We start from the raw sequence: 25,756 nt of genomic DNA, 5'->3' as shown, positions 1-25,756 counted from the left end.
CAATCACCGCCACCCACCACAATCATCATCACCACCACCACAATCATCACCATCACCACCACAATCACCACAATCACCACCATCACCACCACAATCACAATCACCACTACCATCACGGCAATCATCACCACTATCACCACCACAATCACCACAATCCCCACCATCACCGCAATCATCACCACCTTCACCACCACAATCACCACCATTACCACAATCACCATCACCACCACCATCACCACCACCACCACCACCACAATCACCGCCACCACCATCACCATACCACCACCACAATCACCACCACCACAATCACCACAATCACCACCAAGTGAAAAGTGCACCGCTGTATTTCACCATAACCACCGCCATCATCTTAATCACCATCATAATCCTTATAATAATCACGGTAATCGAAGCAATAGAAGTCGTAATCATAACAATACCCATAATCATAATTATAATAATTATAAGAAATATCATAATAAATGCAATTATAATAATAAATACAATAATTATAATTATTATAATAATTAACGACAACAAACATTTACACAAGGAGGATTTTAGTAACGATAATCACAAACATGGTTCTTCAATCGATCACTCACACCCCATCACTACCCCTCAATACCTCATCAATACCACATCACTACCTCATCAATACCTCATCACTACCTCATCACTACCCCATCAATACCTAATCAATACCTCATCACTACCTCATCAATACCTCATCACTACCCCTCAATACCTCATCAATACCCCTCAATACCCCATCACTACCCCATCAATACCTCATCACTACCCCATCAATACCCAACAATACCTCATCACTACCTCATCAATACCTCATCAATACCCCTCAATACCTCATCAATACCCCATCACTACCTCATCAATACCCCTCAATACCTCATCACTACCCATCACTACCTCATCACTACCTCATCAATACCTCATCAATACCCCATCAACACCTCATCACTACCCCATCAATACCACATCACTACCCCATCACTACCTCATAACGACCCCATCAATACCTCATCACTACCCCATCAATACCCCATCAATACCTCATAAATACCCAACAATACCTCATCACTACCTCATCAATACCCCTCAATACCTCATCAATACCCCATCACTACCTCATCAATACCCCTCAATACCCCATCAATACCCATCACTACCTCATCACGACCCCATCAATACCTCATCACTACCCCATCAATACCTCATCAATACCTCACACCTACCCAATCAATACCTCATAAATACCCAACAATACCTCATCACTACCTCATCAATACCTCATCACTACCTCATCAATACCTCATCAATACCTCATCACTACCTCATCAATACCTCATCACTACCTCATCACTACCTCATCAATACCTCATCAATACCTCATCAATACCCCTCAATACCTCATCAATACCTCATCAATACCTCATCACTACCTCATCAATACCTCATCAATACCCCTCAATACCTCATCACAACCTCAATACCCCATCAATACCTCATCAATACCCCATCAATACCTCATCAATACCCCATCAATACCTAATCACTACCCCATCAATACCCCATCAATACCTCATCAATACCTCATCACTACCTCATCACTACCCAATCAATACCTCATCAATACCCCTCAATACCTCATCAATACCTCATCAATACCTCAATACCCCATCAATACCTCATAAATACCCCATCAATACCTCATCAATACCCCATCAATACCTCATCACTACGCCATCACTACGTCATCAATACCTCATCACTACCTCATCAATACCCCATTAATACCTCATCACTACCCGATCAATACCTCATCAATACCTCATCAATACCCCATCACTACCCCATCACTACCCCATCAATACCTTACCACTACCTCATCAATACCTCATCACTACCTCATCAATACCTCATCACTACCTCATCACTACCCAATCAATACCTCATCAATACCTCATCAATATCTCATCAATACCTCATCACTACCTCATCAATACCTGATCAATACCCCATCAATACCTCATCAATACCTCATCAATACCTCATCAATACCCCATCAATACCCCATCACTACCTGATCACTACCTCATCACTACCCAATCAATACCTCATCAATACCTCATCACTACCTCATCACTACCCCTCAATACCTCATCACTACCCAATCAATACCTCATCAATACCCCATCACTACCTCATCAATACCTCATTACTACCCCATCAATACCTGATCAATACCCCATCAATACCTCATCAATACCTCATCAATACCCCATCAATACCCCATCACTACCTCATCACTACCCAATCAATACCTCATCAATACCTCATCACTACCCCTCAATACCTCATCACTACCCAATCAATACCTCATCACTACCCCTCAATACCTCATCAATACCTCATCACTACCTCATTAATACCTCATCACTACGCCATCAATACCCCATCACTACCTCATCAATACCTCATTACTACCACATCAATACCTCATCAATACCTGATCAATACCCCATCAATACCTCATCAATACCTCATCACTATCCCATCAATACCTCATCAATGCCTCATCACTACCTCATCAATACCTCATCAATGCCTCATCACTACCTCATTAATACCGCATCACTACCCAATCAATACCCCATCAATACCTCATCAATACCTGATCAATACCTCATCAATACCTCATCAATACCCCATCAATACCCCATCACTACCTCATCACTACCACATCAATACCTCATCACTACCTCATCAATACCTCATCAATACCCCATCAATACCCCATCACTACCTCATCACTACCTCATCACTACCTCATCAATACCTCATCACTACCTCATCAATACCTCATCAATACCCCATCAATACCTCATCACTACCTCATCAATACCTCATCAATACCTCATCAATACCCCATCACTACCTCATCAATACCTCATTACTACCCCATCAATACCTGATCAATACCCAATCAATACCTCATCAATACCTCATCAATACCCCATCAATACCTCATCACTACCCCTCAATACCTCATCACTACCTCATCACTACCTCATCACTACCCCTCAATACCTCATCACTACCCCATCAATACCTCATCAATACCTCATCACTACCCCATCAATACCTCATCAATGCCTCATCACTACCTCATCAATACCTCATCACTACCCCATCAATACCTCATCAATGCCTCATCACTACCTCATTAATACCCCATCAATACCCAATCAATACCCCATCAATACCTCATCACTACCCGATCAATACCTCATCAATACCTGATCAATACCTCATCAATACCCCATCAATACCCCATCACTACCTCATCACTACCCCATCAATACCTCATCAATACCTCATCACTATCTCATCAATACCCCATCAATACCTCATCACTACCTCATCAATACCTCATCAATACCCCATCAATATCTCATCAATACCTCATCAATACCTCATCAATACCCCATCAATACCTCCTCGACACCCCCTCAAGGAGGAGGAGGTGGTCAAGATGGAGCAGGAACATGAGATGAGATATAAAAAATAATTAGTATTCATCATCATCGTCGTCGTCATCTTCATTGTCATCATCATCGTCATCAACATCTTCGTCATCACCATCGTCATCAACATCATCATCTTCATCTCCTTCATCACCATCGTCATCAACATCATCTTCATCTTCGTCATCTTCATCTTCTTCATCATCAACATCATCATCTTCATCATCATCAACATCGTCTTCTTCATCTTCATCATCATAATCATCATCATCTTCGTCATCTTCATCTTCACCGTCATCTTCATCTTCATCATCAACATCATCATCTTCATCGTCATCAACATCGTCATCATCGTCATCTTCTTCATCACCATCATCAACATCATCGTCATCTTCATCTTCATCGTCATCAACATCATCACCATCATCTTCACCGTCATCTTCATCTTCTTCATCTTCATCGTCATCATCATCATCCCGCCTAATGTTGCTTCAATCTTCATAACGGCCAATCGGACACCACACACACAGACACACAGACACACACACACACACAGACACACACACACACACAGACAGACACACACACACACAGACACACACACAGAAACACAACCACACAGACACAACCACATAGACACACACAGACACAACCACATAGACACACACAGACACACACACAGACACACACACACACACAGACACACACACAGACACACACACACAGACACACACAGACACACACACAGACACACACACAGACACAACCACACAGACACACACACACAGACACACACAGACACAACCACACAGACACACACAGACACACACACACACACAGACACGACCACACAGACACACACAGACACAACCACACAGACACACACACAGACAAACACAGACACACACAGACACACAACAACCGCCATTCGCCACTAAGTGGCGGTGACATCACCACGACGCTTGTGCCAGGCCATATGCACCTTGAGGCTATCACGTGAAGTGTCGAACGCCCGCTGGCAGGAGGTCACGGGGCAGACCCAGGTGCCATGGGTCGACTGACTAAGATGACTGAGATGACTGGCTGATGCACCACCTGTGCCCCCTACTGTGCCAACCTGCTGTGCTTTAGCCACCCGGCGCTCCGCTCGTTGTTGTGAGCGTCGCTCCTCCCGCCCTCCGTTGTTGTTGGAGGGCGACTGCCTCCAACTGCCCAGTAGCGTCCTTCACGAGCCTCCTCCACAGAGGCCGATCTTGACACCGCTGGTACCAGTCAACGGCAAGTCCACTCAGCTCCACGTCCTCCTGTACCACAACACTCCCATCTCTTCTCTAGCCCGTGCCGCGCCCGTTTAGCCCCCTCGATCCGGCCGAACAAAAGCTGTTTCGGCATGCGGTGGCTGGGCAAGCGGGCTACATGACCCAGCCAACGCAACCTTGCCTGCCGGAGGAGCTCACCGATGGGACCTTGTCCAGATCTTTCAAGGATTTGTGAGCTCCTCACACAATCCAGCCTGGTTAAACCCAGGATGGATCGTAGGCAGGCCAGCCTAACTGTTTCTAACCGGCGAAGATGTTCCATTAGGGGGGTCCACGTTTCGCAAGCGTAGAGAAGGGATTGAATGACCGTGGCCGAGAAGACCTGAAGCTTAGTGCAGAGCAACAGACCAGGTAGCTTCCACACAGCGTTACGCAACCGATGAAAATATATTGCCGCTCGACTGATTCGGAGTGAGACCTCTGCTGTTAAACCAGAGCCGGTCATAAGCACACTGCCCAGGTATAGGAAACTCTCCACTCTCTCCACAACTGCCCCATCACCGATTGGGAGTTGTGGGGGTGGAGTGTCCGATGATACAAAATCCCCAGGTAGGTGCTTAGTTTTGGTGGGGCTGATGGTAAGGCCCCACCTCTTAGTGGCACGCTCCAGTCTCAGCAGCAGTGTCTCCAACTCCTCCTCTGAATGAGCAGCTATTACCAAATCATCGGCATACATAACGTGGTTGAGCAATAGGGAGCCATCCCTTGACCGCACCCGGGCGTCGATCAGCCTCCCATTATATCTGTACCATATGGAGATTCCCCCGGTACAGCTATTGAAGGCTTTACGAACTACGTGGTCAAAATAGATGTTAAATAATGTGGGAGCCAGAGGACATCCCTGTCGCACCCCAAGGTTAACAGGGAATGGCTCTGACTCCCGGCCACGTAGTTTTACCCGGGCCCGCTCACCATCATGAAGGTCCTTAATGATCGTGAGCAGAGGGTCAGGTACTCCAAAAGCACGAAGAACAACCCAGAGCCCAGGCCTGCTGATGGTATCATAGGCCTTGACCAGGTCAATAAAGCAGAGATGTAGGTCTTGTTGGAATTCCCTACACCTCTGCTGTAGTAGACGGACAGAAAATATGGCATCTGTGCAGGACCGCCCTTTCCTGAAACCGCATTGGGGCTCCGCAAGCCTCTCCTCAGCGTGCCTAGCAAGGCGATGTTGAATAATCCTTGCCAGGACCTTTCCCGGCACACTGAGGAGTGAGATGCCCTGTAGTTGTTACAGTCTGTGCAGTCCCCCTTTTTAAAAATGGGGACCACCAGGGCATCCTTCCAATCCTGCGGAACCCGTCCAGTGGTCCAGACTGTTGTTATGATAATAAAGTAGTGTTATTATGATGTCATATAGGGCAGTCTGTGCACAAACGCCGCCCTCCCTCAGCATTTCGCTTGGGAGATCATCTCTGCCCGCTGCCTTTCCTGGTCTCAGACTCTGGATCGCCTTCAGTACTTCCTCAGCAGATGGCACCTCAACCAGCCACACACAGGGGGTGACTTCTTCCAATATTTGAGGCACCGCAGCCTCAGCAGGGTCATCCTCACTTTGTGCCACGATGTTTTCCTGGCTGAGGGATTTTCCCTCCCCCAGGACCTCACAGAAATGCTCAGCAAATCTGCAAACCTGTTCCTGGGGGTCGGAGATTGGGTCACCGTTTTTTCCCCTAATGATGGTAATAGGTGTGGCGCTGCAGATTACTTTTTTGATGGAGTTAAATAGAGATTTGTGATCACGGGCCACTGAGGCAGACTCCATCTCCTCAGCAACCCGCGACCACCACCCATCCTTGCAGCGCCTCACGGCTCTCCGAACCTCCGAGCAAAGGCTGCGGTAAGCCTCCTCATTCTCTGACGTGGGATTCTATATCTGATGACAGTGGGCCTGTCGCTTTTTCTCAACCATCCTGAACACCTCCTCTGTCAGCCAGGGTCTCTGGGGAGGTCTGGACCGTGTACCCAAAGCAGCCATTGCAGCTGCATGAGTCACAGTCCTAAACCTCGCCCATTTACCCTCGACATCAGGAGGAGTCGGGGACGATGCCATTCCCAGCCGCACGCGATGATGAAATTCTCGCTTGCAACTTTCATCAGATAACTGAGACCAGGCCACTTTAGGTTGGAATGGGGTCCTGGGTGTACACCCACCACCGGAGCGGAAGAATGGCAGGCACATCTTACAGATGACTAGTCAATGGTCAGAGGGTAGATCAGCTCCACGGTAGGTCCTGGTGTCAAGGACATGGGCTCGCATCCGCTGGTCCGTCACTATGTAGTCCAGCAGATGTTCTTGCTTGGACCCGGCATGCATCCATGATGTTGTGTGGATGCGCCGATGCCGGAACAGCGTGTTGGTAATTACAAGCCCATGGGCTGCACAAAAATCTAGCAGCCTCCTATCGTTGTTATTGAGCTGATCTGGTCCATGCCCTCCAATCACTCCAGACCAGGTGCCAGTATCATGACCAACTCGGGCATTGAAGTCACCCAACATGATGACTCTATCCCGAGGGGCCACTTTAGCCAGCACCTGTGACAGGAGGTCATAGAAGGCATCTGACAGACACACAGACACACACACACAGACACACACAGGCACAACCACAGACACACTCAGACACACACAGATAAAACCACACAGACACACACAGACACACACAGACACACTCACTCACACTCACTCACACTCACTCACACTCACTCTATATACCGAGATTATGGAGTTGAAGGGAACTGCTCCCTCGCAGAGAGTTCATCATCATCACCATCATCATCACCACGGTGGCTTGGAAATGTTAACCACCTCGCCTGGTATACAGGAGGTCTGTGTCTCTCTCTCATCATCATCACCACGGTGACTATGAGATGTTACCTACCTCGCCAGGTCTACAGGAGGTCTGTCTCTCTCATCATCATCACGGTGACTATGAGATGTTAACTACCTCGCCTGGTGTACAGGAGGTCTGTGTCTCTCTCTCATCATCACCACGGTGACTATGATATGTTAACTACGTGGCCTGGTCTACAGGAGGTCTGTGTCTCTCATCATCATTACGGTGACTGAGATGTTAACTACCTCGCCTGGTCCACAGGAGGTCTGTGTTACTCTCATCATCATCACCACGGTGACTCTGAGATGTTAACTACCTGGCCTGGTCTACACGAGGTCTGTCTCTCTCATCATCATCACGGTGACTATGAGATGTTAACTACCTCGTCTGGTCTACAGGAGGTCTGTGTCTCTCAGCATCATCACCACGGTGACTATGAGATGTTAACTACCTCGCCTGGTCTACAGGAGGTCTGTGTCTCTCATCACCACGGTGACTATGAGATGTTGACTACCTCGCCTGGTCTACAGGAGGTCTGTGTCTCTCTGTCATCATCACCACGGTGGCTATGAGATGTTAGCTACCTCGCCTGGTCTACAGGAGGTCTGTGTCTCTCTCTCATCATCACCACGGTGGCTATGAGATGTTAACTACCTCGCCTGGTCTACAGGAGGTCGTGGGTTCCACCCCGACCCTGCTGCTGCTGCTGTCTCTGTGCAGTCTGCGTCTCTCTCCCCGTGGTGGTCGCTGCGTGGATTTTGTCTCCGGCTCCTCCTCCGTTTGTCCCCTCCACGTTCAGAGTCGACGTCGCCACGCTCGGTCAGAGTCTTTGGCTGCTGCTGCTGCTGCTGCTGTTAATGTCCACGTGACGATGATGACGACGATGATGACGACGACGATGACGACGACGATGATATCAGCCACGTGGGTGAGCCGCTATCCATTCGTGATGCCTCAGGTCGGTGCTTCTGAAAATAAACAAATATCTGTACATAGCAGCTCAGTATTTCTGGCCTACGAACCTTGGTTAAGAAGCAAGTGTGGGTGGGGGATAAGCGAGTTCGTACCCTCCCGGCGGAGCAGGAAACTTTGGCGACCAACGTCATCAGCAACCAAGGATGTCGCTTTGGGTTCAGCGGCGTCACGGCCGACACCTCCACCGCCCGAGAGGGCCCGGTCGGCCACGGGGTTTGTGTGTCACGTGAGCGGCACGTGGTGCCGACGAGTCCGCGGTACAGCAACGACTACGCAGGTTGTGCGTGCGTCACGAGGGCAAAGCTCACGAGCGCAATCACAACTCTAGGTGTGAAGCTTTCGTGACTGCAAGGATCCACACTCTTTGGTTCTGTTCGGTAATAGTCACGTAGTAGGTGAAAAAATGAAACGACAAAAAAAGACTGCTTCGAAGCAGCCTTCGAGACAGTCTCGTCCCTTCACCTGATGAAGGCCGCTTGTGTTGTGGCCGAAACGTCGTGATTTTTGTTGTTTTATTTTTTTACCTACTACGTGACTTTACCGAATAGAACCAAAGAGTACATTTACAATTGTAGTGTAGTGTGTAGTGTATAGTGTAGTGTATAGTAGTGTAGTGTATAGTAGTGTAGTGTATAGTAGTGTAGTGTATAGTAGTGTAGTGTATAGTGTAGTGTATAGTAGTGTAGTGTATAGTAGTTTAGTGTATAGTAGTGTAGTGTATAGTGTAGTGTACAGTGTAGTGTATAGTGTAGTGTATAGTAGTGTAGTGTATAGTAGTTTAGTGTATAGTAGTGTAGTGTATAGTAGTGTAGTGTACAGTGTAGTGTATAGTGTAGTGTATAGTAGTGTAGTGTATAGTAGTGTAGTGTATAGTAGTGTAGTGTATAGTAGTGTAGTGTATAGTAGTGTAGTGTAGTGTACAGTAGTGTAGTGTATAGGAGTGTAGTGTATAGTAGTGTAGTGTATAGTGTAGTGTATAGGAGTGTAGTGTATAGTAGTGTAGTGTATAGTGAATAGGAGTGTAGTGTATAGTAGTGTAGTGTATAGTGTAGTGTATAGGAGTGTAGTGTACTAGTACAGCACTAACCGGTTGCGTTGGAGAGTAAATGTTGTCGTAGGTTTTACTCTCCAACACACAACCGGTTAGTGCTGTACTAGTACACTACACTATACACTACACTACTAGACTATACACTACACTATACACTACACTATACACTATACACTACACTATACACTATACACTACACACTACACTACTATACTATACACTACACTACTATACACTACACTACTATACACTACACTATAATTGTAAATGTTGTCGTAGGTTTTACTCTCCAAAACACAACCGGTTAGTGCTGTACTTGTACCTCACTGGCACCACGTGACCCCACCCTTACTGATTGGCTGTGTCGGGTGGTGGCGGGTTTCACGAAACACCACTGCTATTGACGCTAACCCAACAAAAACTTCCACGATAAACCAGTTCGTAGCTCGAAGTTTAAATCGTTCCGTCGTCCTCGCCCTCCGACACTGCACAGATGCCGTGGACGATATCCCGATCACGATAATCCAATCGGTGCGGACTTCATTCCACTGCCTCCATCGCTTGCAAACAGAACTCGTGAAGGCTGCAACGAAGGTGGGGTGCGTGTGGTGTTGTGTGTGGTGTGTGTGTGGTGTGTGTGGTGTGGTATTGTGTAGTGTGTGGTGTGGTGTGTGGTGTGGTGTGTGGTGTTGTGTGTGGTATTGTGTAGTGTGTGGTGTGTGGTGTTGTGTGTGGTATTGTGTAGTGTGTAGTGGGGTGTGGTATTGTGTGTGGTGTTGTGTGTGGTGTGGTGTGTGTGGTGGGGTGTGTGTTGTGTGTGTGTGGTATTGTGTAGTGTGGTGTTGTGTAGTGTGGTGTTGTGTAGTGTGGTGTTCCGTGTGGTGTGTTGTGTGTGGTGGTGTGTGTGTGGTGTGGTGTGTCCGTGTGGCATTGTGTAGTGTGGTGTAGTGTGTCTGTGTGTGGTAGCACACAGACACAGCTGTAGCAGAAGCAGCGTCAGCGCTACTAAGAGACCAGAACCCCACCGCTGCCACCATCTCTCCCGGACGGTGGTTCGATTCAACTTCCTCCTGGTCTGGCAACCACCACCACCACCACCAGCACCACCAGCACCACCACCAGCACCACCACCAGCCCCACCACCACCACCACCAGCACCACCACCAGCACCACCACCAGCACCACCAGCACCACCACCACCACCACCAGCACCACCACCACCACCGCCACCACCACCAGCACCACCAGCGCCACCGCTGCTGTGTTCCCGTCGCGGAGTCAAAGCGTCCGTCACTATCTGGGCACCAGCGCGAGCAGCAGCGGCAGCAGCAGCACCAGCGGTGTCAGTGCCAGCAAGAGATCTGAGCGCACCGCTGACGCCAATTTCATCGCTCCGGACGCCGCTCCGCTCCCCCCGGCACTTCCATCGCCGCCGCCGGTGGCCGTGGCCGTGGCCGTGGCCGCGGCCGCCGGCAGCCGCCTCACGCACTGCGGCCTGGCCTTCTTGCGGCACTTCCTCCGGGCCCTCGCCGGCGTCGTCGCCCTCGTCGGCGTCGGCGCGGCCACGGCCGACACCGGCGCGGCGGCGGCGGCGGCGGCGGCGGCGTCCGTGGCGGCCGCCGGCGCCGCCGCGGCCATGAGCAGCGGCCTCCCGGTTCTCGAGGCCTCCGGCCGAGGGCCCGGCGCCGTGGGGAGAAGCGAGAGGCCGTACGACGGTGCGGTGCCGTGACCTCCGCCGCCGCCGCCGCCGGCGTCGTCGGCGTCGGCGTCGTCGGCGTCGGCGTCGTCGGCGTCGTCGGCGTCAGCGGCATCGGCGTCGGCGTCGGCGTCGGGGCAGTCCTGAAAGAGGGCCCACGGCAGGCCCTTGAGGTCGCGGCCGGCCAGGGCCGGAGGCTGGGCGCAGGCGAGCTCCGAGGTGGAGCCGCGGAATTGGCGGAGCCACAAGGAGAGAGAGCGGGCGGAGCAGTCGCAGAGCCACGGGTTGTCATTCAGACGCAGGTACCTGGGGAAGAGATCACGGGGTAACCTGGGGGTAACCTGGGGGTAACCTGGGGGAGAGATCACGGGGTAACCTGGGGGTAACCTGGGGGAGAGATCACGGGGTAACCTGGGGGTAACCTGGGGGTAACCTGGGGGAGAGATCACGGGGTAACCTGGGGGTAACCTGGGGGTAACCTGGGGGAGAGATCACGGGGTAACCTGGGGGTAACCTGGGGGTAACCTGGGGGAGAGATCACGGGGTAACCTGGGGGTAACCTGGGGGTAACCTGGGGGAGAGATCACGGGGTAACCTGGGGGTAACCTGGGGGTAACCTGGGGGAGAGATCACGGGGTAACCTGGGGGTAACCTGGGGGAGAGATCACGGGGTAACCTGGGGGTAACCTGGGGGAGAGATCACGGGGTAACCTGGTAACCTGGTAACCTGAGGGTAACCTGGTAACCTGGGGGTAACCTGGTAACCTGGGGGAGAGATCACAGGGTAACCTGGGGGAGAGATCACGGGGTAACCTGGGGGTAACCTGGGGGTAACCTGGGGGTAACCTGGGGGTAATAAGCAGGCGTCACTGACAATCCGATCGCTCGCTCGGTTTGTAAAAGTGATCCGGTCTCAGTCGAAATCGTGAGCACGTCCTTCGTGTTAAGCGATCGTTTACTCGTGGTCCGGTAACAGCGGAGATCACAGGGAGTAGCTGGATCATCACCACCACCACCACCTTCTACTCCTCCACATGCACCACCTCCTCCACCACCACCACCACCAACACCACCACCACAACCACCACCACCACCTTCTACTCCTCCTCCTCCACCACCACCACCACCACCTTCTACTCCTCCACATGCACTACCTCCTCCACCACCACCACCACCACCTTCTACTCCACCTACACCATCTCCTCCACCACCTCCACCTCCTCCACCACCACCACCACCTTCTACTCCTCCACCTACACCACCACCTCCTCCACCACCACCACCACCACCTTCTACTCCTCCACCTACACCATCTCCACCACCACCACCACCACCTTCTACTCCTCCACCTACACCACCACAACCACCACCACCACCACCTTCTACTCCTCCACCTACACCACCACAACCACCACCACCACCACCACCTTCTACTCCTCCACCTACACCACCTCCTCCACCACCACCACCTTCTACTCCTCCACCTACACCACCTCCTCCACCACACCTACCACCCTCTCCTCCTCCACCACCATAATCACCACAACCAGGGTGGTGAGGCCTCCTACTCCTCCACCACCACCACCACCACCTACACCACCACCACCACCACCACTACCACCTTCTACTCCTCCACCACCACCACCACCACCACCTTCTCCACCACCACCACCACAACCACCACCCCCACCTCTCCCTCCACCACCACCACCCCCTCACCTGAGTCCGTGCAGGTGAGCGAGCGTCCCCCCGCCGAGCGCCCTCAGGCTGTTATTGAAGAGGAACAGCGTGCTGAGGCGGCCGAGGTCGCGGAACGCGGCCGGGTGCACGCGGGCCACCCGGTTGTCGTGGGCCAGCAGGCGGTCGAGCGAGCGCAGGCCCCCGAGCGAGGCCCGGCCGAGGGCCCGCAGCCGGTTGCCGTGCAGGAACAGCGACGCGAGGTTGGCGAGCCCGGCGAAGGCCCCGTCCCGCAGCTCGGCCAGGGCGTTGGCCTGCAGGTCGAGGAAGCGGAGGCTGCCGAGGCCCTCGAAGGCGCCCGCGGGCAGCCCGCGGAGGCCGCAGTCGTAGAGGTGGAGGGAGCGCAGCGCGCCGAGGTCCCGGAAGCTGCCGGCCGCCAGCGAGCGCAGGCCCCGGTTGCGGCCCAGGTCGAGCTCCTCGAGGCGGCGGAGGCCCGCGAAGGCGGCGGCGTCGACGGCGCGGATCTCGTTGGCGGCCAGCGAGAGGGCCCGGAGGGCCGGGCTCAGCCGGGGCGACGGGCGCCCCCTGCCGGCGTCGCCGCCGTCGCCGCCGTCGCCGCCCGGGGTCAGCGACGAGATGCGGTTGTTCTGCAGCCAGAGGCGCTCGGCCGTGGGCGGGATCCCGTCGGGGAGCCGCCAGAGGCCCCGGCCCTGGCAGCTCGCCGTCGGGGGGGCGTCGTAGCAGACGCAGTCGCCGGGGCAGGCGCTCGTCGTCGTCGTCGTCGTCGCCGCGGCGACGAGCGCCGGCGGCCGCACGGACGCCAGGAGGAGGAGGAGGAGGAGCGGCCACGGGAGGAGGGGCCAGACGGGGCGGCGGGGAGGTGGTGCCGCTGTGGTGGTGGTGGTGGTGGCGTGGCGGTGAGGACGGTGGTGGTGGTGGTGGTGAGGAGAGGGGTGAGGAGGGGTGAACATCGTGTCCGCTGTGGGGGGGGGGGGGGGGGTGGGGGGGTGAACGGAAGGCACGCTACAGCGACTCACTCACCTCATCACTCACCCACCCAGTCACTCACTCACCCACTCACTCACCCACTCACTCACCCACCCAGTCACTCACTCACCCACTCACTCATCCACCCACTCACTCACTCACCCACTCACTCACTCACCCACCCACTCACTCACCCAGTCACTCACTCACCCACTCACTCACTCACCCACCCAGTCACTCACTCACCCACCCACTCACTCACTCACTTACCCAGTCACTCACTCACCCACTCACTCACTCACCAACCCAGTCACTCACTCACCCACTCACCCACTCACTCACTCACCCACTCACTCACTCACTCACCCACTCACTCACTCACCCACTCACTCACCCACTCACTCACCCACCTAACCACTCACGCACCCACTCACCTACCCATTCACCTACTCACCCATACTAAACTATTTTTTTGACTATTTATTTTCTAGGTAAGGCCACCCCAGAGCTGCTGTGTCACTCTTTGTTCACAAGCGAACTGGACATCAACAATGATAGCAGCTCAACCACGTGGCTGATATCATCATCGTCGTCATCATCGTCACGTGGACAATGACAGCAGCAGCAGCCAAAGACTCTGACCGAGCGTGGCGACGTCGACTCTGAACGTGGAGGGGACAAACGGAGGAGGAGCCGGAGACAAAATCCACGCAGCGACCACCACGGGGAGAGAGATGCAGACTGTACAGAGACAGCAGCAGCAGCAGCAGGGTCGGGGTGGAACCCACGACCTCCTGTAGACCAGGCGAGGTAGTTAACATCTCATAGCCACCGTGGTGATGAGAAACACAGACCTCCTGTAGTCCAGGCGAGGTAGTTAACATCTCATAGCCACCGTGGTGATGATGAGAGAGAGACACAGACCTTCTGTAGACCAGGCGAGGGAGTTAACATCTCATAGCCACCGTGATTATGGTGAGAGAGAGAGACACAGACCTCCTGTAGACCAGGCGAGGGAGTTAACATCTCATAGCCACCGTGATGATGAGAAACACAGACCTCCTGTAGACCAGGCGAGGTAGTTAACATCTCATAGCCACCGTGGTGATGATGAGAGAGAGACACAGACCTCCTGTAGACCAGGCGAGGGAGTTAACATCTCATAGCCACCGTGATGATGGTGAGAGAGAGAGACACAGACCTCCTGTAGACCAGGCGAGGGAGTTAACATCTCATAGCCACCGTGATGATGAGAAACACAGACCTCCTGTAGACCAGGCGAGGTAGTCAACATCTCATAGCCACCGTGATGATGATGATGAGAGACACAGACCTCCTGTAGACCAGGCGAGGTAGTTAACATCTCATAGCCACCGTGATGATAATGAGAGAGAGAGACACATACCTCCTGTAGACCAGGCGAGGTAGTTAACATCTCATAGCCACCGTGGTGATGATGATTAGAGAGACACAGACCTCCTGTATATCAGGCGAGGTAGTTAACATCTCATAGCCACCGTGATGATGATGAGAGACACAGACCTCCTGTGTACCAGGCGAGGTAGTTAACATCTCATAGTCACTGTGATGATGATGATAGACACAGACCTCCTGTAGACCAGGCGAGGTAGTTAACATCTCATAGTCACCGTGGTGATGATGATGATGAGAGACACAGACCTCCTGTATATCAGGCGAGGTAGTTAACATCTCATAGCCACCGTGATGATGATGAGAGACACAGACCTCCTGTGTACCAGGCGAGGTAGTCAACAACTCATAGTCACCGCGGAAACCCACGACTTCAGACGCTGTGATTATCTGCTGGGCTAAATCGCCCGAATGCGACTTCACAACCACCGTCTCACTCACCATGGTGACGTCACATCCACTGTCTCACTCACCATGGTGACGTCACATCCACTGTCTCACTCACCATGGTGACGTCACATCCACTGTCTCACTCACCATGGTGACGTCACATCCACTGTCTCACTCACCATGGTGACATCACATCTACTGTCTCACTCACCATGGTGACATCACATCCACTGTCTCAGAACATGAAGAACCAGTGGCATCTACAAATACAGAACATGAAGAACCTGTGGCATCTACATCTACAGAACATGAAGAACCAGTGGCATCTACAAATACAGAACATGAAGAACCTGTGGCATCTACATCTACAGAACATGAAGAACCAGTAGCATCTACATCTACAGAACATGAAGAACCAGTGGCATCTACATCTGCAGAACGTGAAGAACCAATGGCATCTACATCTACAGAACGTGAAGAACAAGTGGCATCTACATCTACAGAACGTGAAGAACCAGTGGCATCTACATATACAGAACATGAAGAACCAGTGGCATCTACATCTACAGAACACGAAGAACCATTGGCATCTACAAATACAGAACATGAAGAACCAGTGGCATCTACATCTACAGAACATGAAGAACCAGTAGCATCTACATCTGCAGAATGTGAAGAACCAGTGGCATCTACATCTGCAGAATGTGAATAACCAGTGGCATCTACAAATACAGAACATGAAGAACCAGTAGCATCTACATCTACAGACCATGAAGAACCAGTAGCATCTACATCTACAGAACATGAAGAACCAGTGGCATCTACATCTGCAGAACATTAAGAACCAGTGGCATCTGCATCTGCAGAACATGAAGAAGTAGTGGCATCTACATCTGCAGAATGTGAAGAACTAGTGGCATCTACATCTACAGAACATGAAGAACCAGTGGCATCTACAAATACAGAACATGAAGAACCAGTGACATCTAAATCTACAGAACATGAAGAACCAGTAGCATCTACATCTGCAGAATGTGAAGAACCAGTGGCATCTACATCTACAGAACATGAAGAACCAGTAGCATATACATCTACAGAACATACATCTACAGAACGTGAAGAAACAGTGGCATCTACAAATACAGAACATGAAGAACCAGTGGCATCTACAAATACAGAACATGAAGAACCTGTGGCATCTACATCTACAGAACATGAAGAACCAGTGGCATCTACAAATACAGAACATGAAGAACATGTGGCATCTACATCTACAGAACATGAAGAACCAGTAGCATCTACATCTACAGAACATGAAGAACCAGTGGCATCTACATCTGCAGAACGTGAAGAACCAATGGCATCTACATCTACAGAACGTGAAGAACAAGTGGCATCTACATCTACAGAACGTGAAGAACCAATGGCATCTACATATACAGAACATGAAGAACCAGTGGCATCTACATCTACAGAACACGAAGAACCATTGGCATCTACAAATACAGAACATGAAGAACCAGTGGCATCTACATCTACAGAACATGAAGAACCAGTAGCATCTACATCTGCAGAATGTGAAAAACCAGTGGCATCTACATCTGCAGAATGTGAATAACCAGTGGCATCTACAAATACAGAACATGAAGAACCAGTAGCATCTACATCTACAGACCATGAAGAACCAGTAGCATCTACATCTACAGAACATGAAGAACCAGTGGCATCTACATCTGCAGAACATTAAGAACCAGTGGCATCTGCATCTGCAGAACATGAAGAAGTAGTGGCATCTACATCTGCAGAATGTGAAGAACTAGTGGCATCTACATCTACAGAACATGAAGAACCAGTGGCATCTACAAATACAGAACATGAAGAACCAGTGGCATCTAAATCTACAGAACATGAAGAACCAGTAGCATCTACATCTGCAGAATGTGAAGAACCAGTGGCATCTACATCTACAGAACATGAAGAACCAGTAGCATATACATCTACAGAACATACATCTACAGAACGTGAAGAAACAGTGGCATCTACAAATACAGGACATGAAGAACCAGTGGCATCTACAAATACAGAACATGAAGAACCTGTGGCATCTACATCTACAGAACATGAAGAACCAGTGGCATCTACAAATACAGAACATGAAGAACCTGTGGCATCTACATCTACAGAACATGAAGAACCAGTAGCATCTACATCTACAGAACATGAAGAACCAGTGGCATCTACATCTGCAGAACGTGAAGAACCAATGGCATCTACATCTACAGAACGTGAAGAACAAGTGGCATCTACATCTACAGAACGTGAAGAACCAGTGGCATCTACATATACAGAACATGAAGAACCAGTGGCATCTACATCTACAGAACACGAAGAACCATTGGCATCTACATATACAGAACATGAAGAACCAGTGGCATCTACATCTACAGAACACAAAGAACCATTGGCATCTACAAATACAGAACATGAAGAACCAGTGGCATCTACATCTACAGAACATGAAGAACCAGTAGCATCTACATCTGCAGAATGTGAAGAACCAGTGGCATCTACATCTGCAGAATGTGAATAACCAGTGGCATCTACAAATACAGAACATGAAGAACCAGTAGCATCTACATCTACAGACCATGAAGAACCAGTAGCATCTACATCTACAGAACATGAAGAACCAGTGGCATCTACATCTGCAGAACATTAAGAACCAGTGGCATCTACATCTGCAGAACATGAAGAAGTAGTGGCATCTACATCTGCAGAATGTGAAGAACCAGTGGCATCTACATCTACAGAACATGAAGAACCAGTGGTATCTACAAATACAGAACATGAAGAACCAGTGGCATCTAAATCTACAGAACATGAAGAACCAGTAGCATCTACATCTGCAGAATGTGAAGAACCAGTGGCATCTACATCTACAGAACATGAAGAACCAGTAGCATATACATCTACAGAACATACATCTACAGAACGTGAAGAAACAGTGACATCTACAAATACAGAACATGAAGAACCAGTGGCATCTACATCTGCAGAACATGAAGAACCAGTGGCATCTACATCTGCAGAACATGAAGAACCAGTGGCATCTACATCGACAGAACATGAAGAACCAGTGGCATCTACAACTGCAGAATGTGAAGAACCAGTGGCATCTACATCTACAGAACATGAAGAACCAGTAGCATCTACATCTGCAGAACATGAAGAACCAGTAGCATCTACATCTACAGAACATGAAGAACCAGTGGCATCTACATCTGCATAATGTGAAGAACCAGTGGCATCTACATCTACAGAACGTGAAGAACCAGTGTCATCTACAAATACAGAACATGAAGAATCAGTGTTATCTACATCTGCAGAACATGAAGAACCAGTGGCATCTACATCTGCAGAACATGAAGAACCAGTGGCATTTACATCGACAGAACATGAAGAACCAGTGGCATCTACAACTGCAGAATGTGAAGAACCAGTGGCATCTACATCTACAGAACATGAAGAACCAGTGGCATCTACAAATACAGAACATGAAGAACCAGTGGCATCTAAATCTACCGAACATGAAGAACCAGTAGCATCTACATCTGCAGAATGTGAAGAACCAGTGGCATCTACATCTACAAAACATGAAGAACCAGTAGCATATACATCTACAGAACATAAATCTACAGAACGTGAAGAAACAGTGGCATCTACAAATACAGAACATGAAGAACCAGTGGCATCTACATCTGCAGAAGATGAAGAACCAGTGGCATCTACATCTGCAGAACATGAAGAACCAGTGGCATCTACATCGACAGAACATGAAGAACCAGTGGCATCTACAACTGCAGAATGTGAAGAACCAGTGGCATCTACATCTACAGAACATGAAGAACCAGTGGCATCTACAAATACAGAACATGAAGAACCAGTGGCATCTAAATCTACAGAACATGAAGAACCAGTAGCATCTACATCTGCAGAATGTGAAGAACCAGTGGCATCTACATCTACAGAACATGAAGAACCAGTAGCATATACATCTACAGAACATGAAGAACCAGTGGCATCTACATCTACAGAACGTGAAGAACCAGTGGCATCTACAAATACAGAACATGAAGAACCAGTGGCATGTACATCTGTAGAAAATGAAGAACCAGTGGCATCTACATCTGCAGAACATGAAGAAGCAGTGGCTTCTACATCTACAGAACATGAAGAACCAGTGGCATCTACATCTACAGAACGTGAAGAACCAGTGGCATCTACAACTGCAGAATGTGAAGAACCAGTGGCATCTACATCTGCAGAACATGAAGAACCAGTGGCATCTACAAATACAGAAATGAAGAACCAGTAGCATCTACATCTACAGAACATGAAGAACCAGTGGCATCTACATCTGCATAATGTGAAGAACCAGTGGCATATAAATCTGCAGAATGTGAAGAAACAGTGGCAACTACATCTACAGAATGTGAAGAACCAGTGGCATCTACATCTGCAGAACAATAAGAACCAGTGGCATCTACATCTGCAGAACATGAAGAACCAGTGGCATCTACAAATACAGAACATGAAGAACCAGTAGCATCTACATCTGCAGAATGTGAAGAACCAGTAGGATCTACATCTACAGAACATGAAGAACCAGTGGCATCTACATCTGCAGAACATTAAGAGCCAGTGGCATCTACATCTGCAGAACATGAAGAAGAAGTGGCATCTACATCTGCAGAATGTGAAAAAGCAGTGGCATCTACATCTACATAACATGATAACCAGTGGCATCTACATCTACAGAACGTGAAGAACCAGTAGCATCTACATCTGCAGAACATGAAGAATCAGTGGCATCTACATCTGCAGACCATGAAGAACCAGTATCATCTACAAATACATAACATGAAGAACCAGTGGAATCTACATCTACAGAACATGAAGAACCAGTAGCATCTACATCTGCAGAAGGTGAAGAACCAGTGGCATCTAAATCTGCAGAATGTGAAGAACCAGTGGCAACTACATCTACAGAATGTGAAGAACCAGTGGCATCTACATCTGCAGAACATTAAGAACCAGTGGCATCTACATCTGCAGAACATGAAGAACCAGTGGCATCTACAAATACAGAACATGAAGAAGCAGTAGCATCTACATCTGCAGAATGTGAAGAACCAGTAGCATCTACATCTACAGAACATGAAGAACCAGTGGCATCTACATCTGCAGAACATTAAGAACCAGTGGCATCTACATCTGCAGAACATGAAGAAGTAGTGGCATCTACATCTGCAGAATGTGAAGAACCAGTGGCATCTACATCTACAGAACATGAAGAACCAGTGGCATCTACATCTACAGAACGTGAAGAACCAGTGGCATCTACATCTGCAGAACATGAAGAACCAGTGGCATCTACATCTACAGAACATGAAGAACGAGTAGCATCTACAAATACAGAACATGAAGAACCAGTGGCATCTACATCTACAGAACATGAAGAACCAGTAGCATATACATATACAGAACATGAAGAACCAGTGGCATCTACATCTACAGAACGTGAAGAACCAGTGGCATCTAGAAATACAGAACATGAAGAACCAGTGGCATCTACATCTGCAGAACATGAAGAACCAGTGGCATCTACATCTACAGAACATGAAGAACCAGTGGCATCTACATCGGCAGAATGTGAAGAACCAGTGGCATCTACATCTGCAGAACATGAAGAACCAGTGGCATCTACAAATACAGAACATGAAGAACCAGTAGCATCTACATCTGCAGAGCATGAAGAACCAGTAGCATCTACATCTACAGAACATGAAGAACCAGTGGCATCTACATCTGCATAATGTGAAGAACCAGTGGCATCTAAATCTGCGGAATGTGAAGAACCAGTGGCATCTACAGCTACAGAATGTGAAGAACCAGTGGCATCTACATCTGCAGAACATTAAGAACCAGTGGCATCTACATCTGCAGAACATGAAGAACCAGTAGCATCTACATCTGCAGAATGTGAAGAACCAGTGGCATCTACAAATACAGAACATGCAGAACCAGTAGCATATACATCTACAGAACATACATCTACAGAACGTGAAGAAACAGTGGCATCTACAAATACAGAACATGAAGAACCAGTGGCATCTACATCTGCAGAACATGAAGAACCAGTGGCATCTACATCTGCAGAACATGAAGAACCAGTGGCATCTACATCGACAGAACATGAAGAACCAGTTTGCATCTACAACTGCAGAATGTGAAGAACCAGTGGCATCTACATCTACAGAACATGAAGAACCAGTGGCATCTACATCTGCAGAACATTAAGAGCCAGTGGCATCTACATCTGCAGAACATGAAGAAGAAGTGGCATCTACATCTGCAGAATGTGAAAAAGCAGTGGCATCTACATCTACATAACATGATAACCAGTGGCATCTACATCTACAGAACGTGAAGAACCAGTAGCATCTACATCTGCAGAACATGAAGAATCAGTGGCATCTACATCTGCAGACCATGAAGAACCAGTATCATCTACAAATACATAACATGAAGAACCAGTGGAATCTACATCTACAGAACATGAAGAACCAGTAGCATCTACATCTGCAGAAGGTGAAGAACCAGTGGCATCTAAATCTGCAGAATGTGAAGAACCAGTGGCAACTACATCTACAGAATGTGAAGAACCAGTGGCATCTACATCTGCAGAACATTAAGAACCAGTGGCATCTACATCTGCAGAACATGAAGAACCAGTGGCATCTACAAATACAGAACATGAAGAAGCAGTAGCATCTACATCTGCAGAATGTGAAGAACCAGTAGCATCTACATCTACAGAACATGAAGAACCAGTGGCATCTACATCTGCAGAACATTAAGAACCAGTGGCATCTACATCTGCAGAACATGAAGAAGTAGTGGCATCTACATCTGCAGAATGTGAAGAACCAGTGGCATCTACATCTACAGAACATGAAGAACCAGTGGCATCTACATCTACAGAACGTGAAGAACCAGTGGCATCTACATCTGCAGAACATGAAGAACCAGTGGCATCTACATCTACAGAACATGAAGAACGAGTAGCATCTACAAATACAGAACATGAAGAACCAGTGGCATCTACATCTACAGAACATGAAGAACCAGTAGCATGTACATATACAGAACATGAAGAACCAGTGGCATCTACATCTACAGAACGTGAAGAACCAGTGGCATCTAGAAATACAGAACATGAAGAACCAGTGGCATCTACATCTGCAGAACATGAAGAACCAGTGGCATCTACATCTACAGAACATGAAGAACCAGTGGCATCTACATCGGCAGAATGTGAAGAACCAGTGGCATCTACATCTGCAGAACATGAAGAACCAGTGGCATCTACAAATACAGAACATGAAGAACCAGTAGCATCTACATCTGCAGAGCATGAAGAACCAGTAGCATCTACATCTACAGAACATGAAGAACCAGTGGCATCTACATCTGCATAATGTGAAGAACCAGTGGCATCTAAATCTGCGGAATGTGAAGAACCAGTGGCATCTACAGCTACAGAATGTGAAGAACCAGTGGCATCTACATCTGCAGAACATTAAGAACCAGTGGCATCTACATCTGCAGAACATGAAGAACCAGTAGCATCTACATCTGCAGAATGTGAAGAACCAGTGGCATCTACAAATACAGAACATGCAGAACCAGTAGCATATACATCTACAGAACATACATCTACAGAACGTGAAGAAACAGTGGCATCTACAAATACAGAACATGAAGAACCAGTGGCATCTACATCTGCAGAACATGAAGAACCAGTGGCATCTACATCTGCAGAACATGAAGAACCAGTGGCATCTACATCGACAGAACATGAAGAACCAGTTTGCATCTACAACTGCAGAATGTGAAGAACCAGTGGCATCTACATCTACAGAACATGAAGAACCAGTAGCATCTACATCTGCAGAACATGAAGAACCAGTAGCATCTACATCTATAGAACATGAAGAACCAGTGGCATCTACATCTGCAGAATGTGAAGAACCAGTGGCATCTACATCTACAGAACATGAAGAACCAGTGGCATCTACATCTACAGAACGTGAAGAACCAGTGGCATCTACATCTGCAGAACATGAAGAACCAGTGGCATCTACATCTACAGAACATGAAGAACGAGTAGCATATACATATACAGAACATGAAGAACCAGTGGCATCTACATCTACAGAACGTGAAGAACCAGTGGCATCTAGAAATACAGAACATGAAGAACCAGTGGCATCTACATATGCAGAACATGAAGAACCAGTGGCATCTACATCTGCAGAACATGAAGAACCAGTGGCATCTACATCTACAGAACATGAAGAACCAGTGGCATCTACATCAGCAGAATGTGAAGAACCAGTAGCATCTACATCTACAGAACATGAAGAACCAGTGGCATCTACATCTGCAGAACATTAAGAACCAGTGGCATCTACATCTGCAGAACATTAAGAACCAGTGGCATCTGCATCTGCAGAACATGAAGAAGTAGTGGCATCTACATCTGCAGAATGTGAAGAACTAGTGGCATCTACATCTACAGAACATGAAGAACCAGTGGCATCTACAAATACAGAACATGAAGAACCAGTGGCATCTAAATCTACAGAACATGAAGAACCAGTAGCATCTACATCTGCAGAATGTGAAGAACCAGTGGCATCTACATCTACAGAACATGAAGAACCAGTAGCATATACATCTACAGAACATACATCTACAGAACGTGAAGAAACAGTGGCATCTACAAATACAGAACATGAAGAACCAGTGGCATCTACAAATACAGAACATGAAGAACCTGTGGCATCTACATCTACAGAACATGAAGAACCAGTGGCATCTACAAATACAGAACATGAAGAACATGTGGCATCTACATCTACAGAACATGAAGAACCAGTAGCATCTACATCTACAGAACATGAAGAACCAGTGGCATCTACATCTGCAGAACGTGAAGAACCAATGGCATCTACATCTACAGAACGTGAAGAACAAGTGGCATCTACATCTACAGAACGTGAAGAACCAGTGGCATCTACATATACAGAACATGAAGAACCAGTGGCATCTACATCTACAGAACACGAAGAACCATTGGCATCTACAAATACAGAACATGAAGAACCAGTGGCATCTACATCTGCAGAATGTGAAGAACCAGTGGCATCTACAAATACAGAACATGCAGAACCAGTAGCATATACATCTACAGAACATACATCTACAGAACGTGAAGAAACAGTGGCATCTACAAATACAGAACATGAAGAACCAGTGGCATCTACATCTGCAGAACATGAAGAACCAGTGGCATCTACATCTGCAGAACATGAAGAACCAGTGGCATCTACATCGACAGAACATGAAGAACCAGTTTGCATCTACAACTGCAGAATGTGAAGAACCAGTGGCATCTACATCTACAGAACATGAAGAACCAGTAGCATCTACATCTGCAGAACATGAAGAACCAGTAGCATCTACATCTATAGAACATGAAGAACCAGTGGCATCTACATCTGCAGAATGTGAAGAACCAGTGGCATCTACATCTACAGAACATGAAGAACCAGTGGCATCTACATCTACAGAACGTGAAGAACCAGTGGCATCTACATCTGCAGAACATGAAGAACCAGTGGCATCTACATCTACAGAACATGAAGAACGAGTAGCATATACATATACAGAACATGAAGAACCAGTGGCATCTACATCTACAGAACGTGAAGAACCAG

At 48.5% G+C, this 25,756-nt stretch overlaps 1 protein-coding gene across 50 annotated transcripts in view; it reads right to left on the bottom strand.

The window, feature by feature from the left end:
* Nucleotides 1–326: 326 nt before the first annotated feature.
* LOC142908250 (reticulon-4 receptor-like 2) overlaps nt 327–25,756 on the bottom strand; it is a 262,387-nt gene continuing 236,957 nt past the window's right edge. For 4 of the 50 annotated variants that reach the window (XM_076058642.1, XM_076058689.1, XM_076058641.1 and 1 more), the window contains 3 exons: nt 13,146–14,082; nt 1,191–11,732; nt 327–1,148 (listed from right to left, as the gene is read on the bottom strand). In XM_076058642.1, coding sequence (XP_075914757.1) covers nt 11,024–11,732; nt 13,146–14,082 — 1,646 coding nt within the window. In that variant the 3' untranslated portion in view covers nt 327–1,148; nt 1,191–11,023. The remainder of the gene's footprint in view (nt 1,149–1,190; nt 11,733–13,145; nt 14,083–25,756) is intronic. The other 46 variants (XM_076058672.1, XM_076058670.1, XM_076058668.1 and 43 more) reach the window with 46 other exon arrangements.

The sequence above is a fragment of the Petromyzon marinus genome (assembly GCF_048934315.1).
Source record: "Petromyzon marinus isolate PM22_M1 ecotype Great Lakes invasive population chromosome 77 unlocalized genomic scaffold, UKy_Petmar_22M1.pri1.0 chr77_unloc.4, whole genome shotgun sequence".
Classification (NCBI taxonomy): domain Eukaryota; kingdom Metazoa; phylum Chordata; class Hyperoartia; order Petromyzontiformes; family Petromyzontidae; genus Petromyzon; species Petromyzon marinus.
The sequence above is the reverse complement of the archived record's forward strand: the minus strand, read 5'-3'. Positions and strand labels throughout refer to the sequence as shown.